This window comes from Pygoscelis adeliae, unplaced genomic scaffold (genome assembly GCF_000699105.1).
Source record: "Pygoscelis adeliae isolate BGI_AS28 unplaced genomic scaffold, ASM69910v1 Scaffold913, whole genome shotgun sequence".
NCBI classification, from domain to species: domain Eukaryota; kingdom Metazoa; phylum Chordata; class Aves; order Sphenisciformes; family Spheniscidae; genus Pygoscelis; species Pygoscelis adeliae.
Window position 1 is genome coordinate 1 of NW_008824398.1, and position 7331 is coordinate 7331.

General features: G+C 52.8%; 2 protein-coding genes across 3 annotated transcripts in view; both read left to right on the plus strand.

Moving 5' to 3' along the window:
* The first annotated feature begins 299 nt into the window (after nucleotides 1-299).
* Nucleotides 300-4761, plus strand: LOC103913704 (fatty aldehyde dehydrogenase-like). Of its 2 annotated transcripts, XM_009320233.1 has the most exons (4): nucleotides 300-396; nucleotides 1304-1542; nucleotides 2566-2686; nucleotides 3006-4761. In XM_009320233.1, exons 1-3 carry the CDS (start codon nucleotides 357-359, stop codon nucleotides 2644-2646), a joined length of 360 nt encoding a protein of 119 aa, XP_009318508.1. In that variant the 5' UTR covers nucleotides 300-356; the 3' UTR covers nucleotides 2647-2686; nucleotides 3006-4761. The 2 variants fall into 2 exon arrangements, with proteins under 2 accessions (XP_009318508.1, XP_009318509.1); XM_009320234.1 differs by lacking the exon at nucleotides 2566-2686 and having other exon boundaries at nucleotides 312-396.
* Nucleotides 4762-6148: 1387 nt separating this feature from the next.
* The window catches only part of LOC103913706 (fatty aldehyde dehydrogenase-like), a 5718-nt gene continuing 4535 nt past the window's right edge, over nucleotides 6149-7331 (plus strand). The window contains 4 exon segments of the mRNA XM_009320237.1: nucleotides 6149-6304; nucleotides 6523-6568; nucleotides 6571-6738; nucleotides 6833-6918. Of these exon segments, the coding sequence (XP_009318512.1) occupies nucleotides 6149-6304; nucleotides 6523-6568; nucleotides 6571-6738; nucleotides 6833-6918 (456 nt within the window).

Sequence of the window (7331 nt, forward strand, 5' to 3'; positions counted from 1 at the left end):
ATAAAAGGCTGAATTTCTTCTTTGGTGCCGTGCAGTCTTTCATGATTAATTTAGTTACTTTTAATGTAGTGCTAAGGAGGCAAGCTCCCAGATTTCCAGCTTTGAAATCCCTCCTCTGAACTTTCCCACTTTCTTTGAGTTAACATTGCATGGAGAGGGCTCATCTGAGTTATCAGCCAGAGGAAATTCACACGATGGCTCGTTGGCTCATAGCTCCCCTTGCAGTCCTGCTCAGTTACATGGTCTGGTCTCTTCTGGCCTTTGTAATGCTCTGTTTGTTTTTTTTCTTTTGTCAGTTAATCAAGAGAGTCATCTCGGAAACCTTCAGTGGGGGTGTTACTGGAAATGATGTCATCATGCATTTCTTCCTCTCAACCTTACCCTTTGGTGGTGTCGGTAAGTTACTGGGGCTCCTTAAGTGTTGTGACTTGATGCATGGTGTGACCCAGGGAACAGCAGTAGTTGGTTTGTGTCCAAGTACCCCTGCGCCTGTTACAGCCGAAGGGTCTCGGTATAGCAGATCTCAGTAATAAATTCGGGGAGTACATTAGGAAAGGGGCCAAAAGAGAAAAACCTTTGGGTGTGTTCTTGGGAAGATTGACGCGTTTAGTGCAGACTGATGTGAAAGGTGCATTAAAAACATTCGCTGCTATCGGAGTGATTAGCAGTAATTGCAGGAGGAAGGGTGGGACTTCAGCATGGGGAGAATTGGAACAGATTATGGAACAGCCTACGGGAGCTTTGCAGAAGAGGGTTTGGGTGTTACAGTGCTCACAAGCTGACTGTGAACCAGCAGCATTCTGCTGCTGTGAACGGCATATGCTGTCCTGGAATTGGAAAACGGAGACGTACCCTGCAGGGCTCCTCAGGAAACCCTTCTCACACAGCACTAGTCAGATCTCGGGGCCTTGGCATGGTGCTTTGAGAGGGAGCTAAATCTAGGGAAGAGCAGGCAATGGCTCAGAGGCCCAGGGAACAGCGTACACAGGGACACAATGAAGTACTGGAGAGTACGTAGTGAAAACGGGGTGGAGAAGAGGAGGGATGGAGTACAGATGGACATCTTAGAGACGCAGAAGTGCTTGCAGAGAGGAAGGAACAACTGTTCCTCTCTGAAAGAATACAGAGGAGAAGTTGTGCTTTTAAACTGCAGCAAGGCAGATGCAGGGTAAGTAACATGCACTGCAGCTGGCAAGCAACTGGAATTTTCCTGTGCTGCTTCTTGCCCTGCTGGTGGCCTCAAGTGGCCAAAGGTTTGACTGGCGGAGCCTGTGGTGTGACCTGCCTGGGTTGTGTCCTTCAGGTAACAGCGGGATAGGCGCCTACCATGGCAAGTACAGCTTTGAGACCTTCTCCCACCGCCGCGCCTGCCTGATCAGGGACCTGAAGATGGAGGTTATGCACAAACTCCGGTACCCACCTGGCAGCCAGAAGAAGGTGGATTGGGCCAAGTTCTTCCTCTTGAAGCGGTTTAACAAGGGCCAAATTGGACTGGTCATCTTGGCCCTGCTGGGGATTGTGGCAGCGGTGGTGACGATAAAGGTGAGCTTTGGCTCTTTGCCATCTACATGAGTGTACGTGCAATTCATCTGATTTTCTGCAAGTTCCCTCTTTGCAACTGCAGTCCTTTCTTAGAGCCTGGCCTGTTTTTTCTGTCTTGATACTCGTGATACCTGTCCCACCTGAAATTATCAAGATCTGCTTCTCGCTCTTGCAAGTGCTGTCTAGAATAGAAATGTCCTCAGAGAAATCTCCTAGGCTGCTGGACTATTTGTTGCTCTGCCTTGGTAGGTGACACCTGTGAGAAGCTCCCTCCACAGGCAGAGTTTGGTACATTTTGGACAGGTCTCTTAGGAGTGATTTCAGTTCCCGTGTGTCTTCAGTGACGTTGTGAGCTGCGCCACAGCCTAGCCCAGCCGGCTGTGGTTTTGTGCTGCAGGGCCCTGGGGGAAGGGAGGCTGTGTCCTAAAGCCAACGTCTGTGGCGAGCTCTTGCTCCTTGCCCAGTTGCAGCCCCCATCTGACCTTATCTCAGTTATGTCCATTTCCTCCCCTGTTTCTGGCTGGGTAGTGCGGAAGGGTGGGATGTCCTCCCCTCTCTGCGGGAGGCAGAAGCCTGCTAGTGCTGGCCGGAGGACTCATGATGCTTTCTGAGGTGGTGGGGTAAGATCTAAAACTCTAAGTGTGATCGCTGGTGGTTCTCTGTGGCTGGCAGAACAGGCGCTATGTGTGCCTGCGTTGACTGCTCCTTGCAAACCTCAACTGTGCATCCTGGGGGTTTAGTAGGCTTAAGGGAGCAGCCACTGAGGGGACAGGAGATGGCAGGGTGGATCAGGACTCTGCCCTTCAGTCTGTTCTGTGTTGTTACTGCTGCAAGGAGACATGCAGGAGCCCAGCAAATGGGGAGATAACCTGCCTGCATATGAGTCCAGGAGGAGGCTTAAGAGCCAACAACTGGCTTAGGCCTTGAAGCACCAGCCAGGGAGGCAGGCCCCATCTAGGTGAATGCCTTCTCAGGGAAGAGGAGGAAACTCATGGCATCTTGAAATCATTTGGGTTTTCTCAGAGTCACCAGTCTGTGCTGAAGAGAAAAGCCCTCTTGATTGTGCTGGCTGTTCAGAGGCTGGGCTGGCTCAGTGTGTGTTAAAGAGAAGGTTTCAGAGCACTGCTGTGGCTGTCACAGTGAGGTAGGAGCCTTTTTCTTCTCCTGTGTGTAGACCCGATTTGAGATCGGGCAAAGCCTTGTTGGAGTAGTGAATGTGGGGCTTGCAGAAGGTTCCCCCTGGAGCCAGAGAGCAGTGCTTTCCCTGGCCGTGCTCGGAGCTTGTACAGCATCCAAGATAACCAGCAGTCAGTGCATGCTGAGGGGGCAGGAGGCAGGCGAGCCGGACCCTGGGGAAGTCACCCTGAGTGAAAGGGCTTTGCTTCAGGCTGTTCTAGAAAGGGAGCTGGTTTTGTTTCAGCAAATCCTTCACAGGACGTTGGTGTTGTGTTTTGCTTTCACAGATGGTTTACTACTGAAGAGAGGAGAAGGCGCCATGTGCAAGTCATACTCTGAGTGCTCGCTTTGTGTCTGTTTCCTTAAGCTGAGAAGTCATTTTTTTCTTTTGTACTGGGTTATTTCAATGAGCTGTCGAGCACGCAGAGTAGCCTTAGAGAGGTACTAACCAAGAGAAGGCTCGGACTCCTGTTTACTAAAAAGCCATGCTGAAACAGAGGGACCAGTGGGTACAAGCTCTCAAAAGGAGGACTGCAGAGCAAGAAATAACCAGTCCCTACCTCTACCCCATGCCATGCAGAGCGCTGCTTCCAGGGATGCGCACACTGTGCCTTGCACCAAACTGCTTACCTTCCTTCAATGACAAACAGGAGCTTAACTTTCAGCTGTGATTGGGTTGACAGTGTTTTCCCTGCAGTTTTCGGGATGGTCTGTCTTCTGCTGTGCTCTGAACAACCACCCTCTTGGTGACGAGTCTGAGACAGGCTGTGCTGGCTGATGCATTTTACCAATAGTGATGGTTATGAATAAACCTAGTGAGGTTCCCCTTGCCGTTTAATTGAGGTGAAATATTCACAGATCTCTGCGAACCAGAATCATCCCCAGCTGGTCAGGGGATGCAGGCTGACACCCTTTTTGGGCTCTGGGTTTCATCATGTGCCTGTAACAATTATTTGGCAGTTAGAAAATTACAAAGATGATACCTGCACTGCCTGTATTTTGCTGATAAGAGTATCTTATGCTCATACAAAAGAACTTTCAGGCCTGTTTAGAGAAGTGGGAATCACAGAGTACCCTGTTGTGGGTTAGCCCAGGTGGGCATCTGAGCCCCACACAGCCGCTCGCTCACTCCCCCAGTGGGACGGGGAAGAGAATCGGAAGGGTAAAAGTGAGAAAACTTGTAGGTTGGGATACAGATAGTTTAATAGGTAAAGTGAAAGCTGGGCGTGCAAGCAAGCAAATTAAGGAATCCATTCATTACTTCCCCTCGGCAGGCAGATGTTCGGCTATCCCTAGGAAAGCAGGGTTTCATCACATGTAACGGTGACTTGGGAAGACAGATGCCATAACTCCTAATGTCCCCCCCCTTCCTCTTCTTTTTCCCCCAGCTTTTATCACTGAGCACGTCATACAGTCTGGAATATCCCTTTGGTCATTGGGTCAGCTCTCCCAGCCGTGTCCACTCCCCGCTTCTTGCTGACCCCAGCCTACATGCTGGCGGAGCAGTGAGAAACGGAGACCCTGACGCTGTGCAAGCACTGTTCGGCCGCAGCTGAAACATGGGGGTGTTACCAACACTGTTTTGGTCACAAATCCAAAACACAGCACCATCCTACTGTGAAGAAACTTAGCGACTATGATGAAAATTAACTCCATCCCAGCCAAAACCAGTACAAACCCGTTCCTGGACAGATTCCTGCAAGGGAAAACAATTACTGAAAGAGCGTGTACTCCTTTGTGTTTGAGCTTCTGGGTCTGCTATAATCTTGCACTAGGAGATAATATAGGGCTTGTTCTAGCTTGGGGAGAGGATGCTGGAGAAATGTAAGATGAAAGGACCTTAGAAACATTAATGTTTAAATAAGGTAAATTTAAAAATTAAATGCAATTACTCACTATAGAGTAGAAAATTATATTTACTGGGCAATAGGTGAAATTTCTTCATGTCTGGTGAAAATCCATGTGCTAAGCCTTTTTAATGATATATTTTGCAAGTACTAAATAAACACTGAGAATTTAAATAATAAACCGAGCGTGGGAAGTCCCTGCAGTCTCCTGGGGAATCCTGCCCGTCCTCTGCTGCCCCTGGCTCTGGCCACGGCTTGGCCGAACGTCACACGTGTGTTGCGAGGTGCCTCTGCCCCAGCGCAGGAGCGCAGGTGCCCAGCGCGATGGCTTGCCCGCCCGTGGGGAAGGATCCCCCAGAGCTCTGGCAGGGGAGCACAGGCAGGCTGCCGAAGAGCTGCCCGGAGGCAGGCGGGGCGAGGCGGCGCTGGGAGCTGTGGAGGAGCTGGACTGTTTCTCCTCCTGTCCTGTGCAAATCCATCCCCTGATTGCCTTCCACCAGCAGGCGCTGCCCGTTCAGGGTTTGTTCAGATCCGGACGGTAGCGCGGACCGCGTTTGTTGGCTCCCGGCGGCTGGCGCCGCCAAAGCGCTGCCCCAGCCTCTTGCACCCAACGTGGGCAAAGCCACGTGGTCTCTCGCAATCCCCGCATGGGCGGCTGAGTCACTGCCCTGGCTGAACGCGGTGATCCAGGGTGTTCACAGCGTGAGGACATATCTGGGTAAAGGGCATCTTGTATCTAGCGAGAGCCCTGGGCCTGGGCCAGCTATCCTCTTGTGGGAGGAGAGGTTGCTCTGAGCCATGTCAGGGGAAGGGCTTGCGCCTGCCTGCACTCGCTGCAGGAGACTGGTAGAGAGAGAAGCTTCTCTGAAGGTAACTTTCTTTTTTCCTTCATTTTTTAATGAGTCATCTGCTTTCTTGGTCAGGATCGGGGCTGCGGCATGCAGCTGTGGCAGCGGGCAGGGAAGGGCAGATTTTAGCGGTTGCAAGGGAACCTCGGTGTCTCCTACTGAAAGGCAGGGACTGCAGGCAGATCTTGTCCTGACTAAGAAGTGAAGGACTGCTCCCGGGACGCAGGATGAAACCTCTGCAACCTTTCCTCATGTTTCTGCGATGCCACACGAGGGCCTCACAGTTACAGGGAAGACGGGTGCAGGCTGCGTCTGGGCACACAGCTCTACTGCTTCCAGCCAGCTGCCCACCAAGGCCACGGTCATCTCCATGTTTTGGCTCCTCAGGTGCATCCCTGTGAGCAGAGGGGAGGGTGGCTGGTGGGTTTAATGGTATCCCTGAGCTAGGAGAACGCACCCGCAGAACAGGATCTATCAGCCATCCCCAGAGATGCTGGGTTGCCGTAAGAAGTGCCCTCTGTTGGTGGACCCTGCGCAGGTAGGACGGGGCATCGGAGGGTGGGAGCCCTGAGCAGTCACCTTGGGAGCAGGAGGTCACCCAAAGAGGAGAACATCTCCCAACCTTGCTCCGTGTGGGACATCTCTTGGTGGTGGCCCCATGTTGAGTGTTCCCAGGCCTAAGCAGCCCTCAATGACCTGGGTCTTGCTGCTCTCTCCCCGCAGCACTGAACAGCCATGGAGAAGATGCAGCAGATCGTTGGACAGGCGAGAGCCGCCTTCAACTTGGGCCGGTGCCGCCCGCTGGAGTTCAGGATGCAGCAGCTGAAGGCCCTGGAGCGGATGGTGCAGGAGAAGGACCGGACCTCAGCCATCAAGGTGGATCTGCACAAGGTCTGGCTTGGTCGGGAGTTTCTCCCTCTGCTGTGCATGGACAGTGGTCAGCTCTCAAGAAAGCAGCAACCCCAAGGGCTGCCTTTGCCGTGGCAGATGGCTTTTGCTGATGTCCCCCCTGGTCCCAGATGACCTTGCCCTGCCTCCCTGGGCTGCCGTGGTGGGTGCAGGAGGTGGGTGCTTTTGCTGTCCCCTCCCTAAGCTCCCTGTCGTTGCAGAGTGGGCCCAGTGTGTACAGCCATGAGATCCTGGGCATGCTGAAGGAGCAGGGCTGCCGTCCTGGGCAGCCCCTCAGCCTGTGAAGAGGGACCTGCTGACGATGCGCGATGAGGCCTACATCTGCCCCGAGCCGCTGAGGGTGGTGCTGATCATTGGGGCCTGGAACTACCCCTTCGTCCTGATCATGCAGCCTTTGATCGGTGCCATCGCAGCAGGTGGGGACCCACCGCAGCCCCTCTCCTTCGTGGGGCCGTGGGAGGCGGGAGAGGAGCACGAGGGCTGAGTGGCCGTGCTGCATTTGTCTTGTAGGCAATGCTGTGGTGGTGAAGCCGTCGGAGATCTGCGAGAACACAGCTCGGCTGGTGTCTGATCTCCTTCCCCAGTACCTTGACCAAGTGAGTGAGGCCCTGTGCCTGAAGTGATTGTCTTGAGGAAATATCTGTCATGCTTTCGAAGGGCTCCTGCAGGTTAGAGTCAAATCAGTTGCCTACTCTCTCCAAAGGAGTGTAAGCAGGAGATACAGGAAGGGTTGAATTACTCTGAGGGTACAGAGGCAAGTTGATATATTCTTCCTGTGTTTGTGTAACCTAATGTGCCTACGTAATGTTGCTGCAACGCGACAGCCTTTTTGACGTTCACGACTGTGTAAAGAGGTGTGCATATATATCTCACTGCAATAATTGCTCTCTTGGACACTGTGCTGGGGTTGCCTCTAGGTAAGCACAAGTTTGCTTTGGATGCTGGCTGCGCCTGGCTCTTCCTGAGAATTGGGCGCCATTTGCTCGGTGGCAGTACGGCCCAGGTTTTC

Excerpts from the sequence above, each read along its gene's own strand:
- LOC103913704 (XM_009320233.1), top strand. The coding sequence starts at position 357 with ATGCATTTCTTCCTCTCAACCTTACCCTTTGGTGGTGTCG. Across the intron at positions 397-1,303 it reads CTTACCCTTTGGTGGTGTCG|GTAACAGCGGGATAGGCGCC; the intron begins GTAAGTTACTGG and ends TGTGTCCTTCAG. Across the intron at positions 1,543-2,565 it reads CAGCGGTGGTGACGATAAAG|AGTCACCAGTCTGTGCTGAA; the intron begins GTGAGCTTTGGC and ends GGGTTTTCTCAG.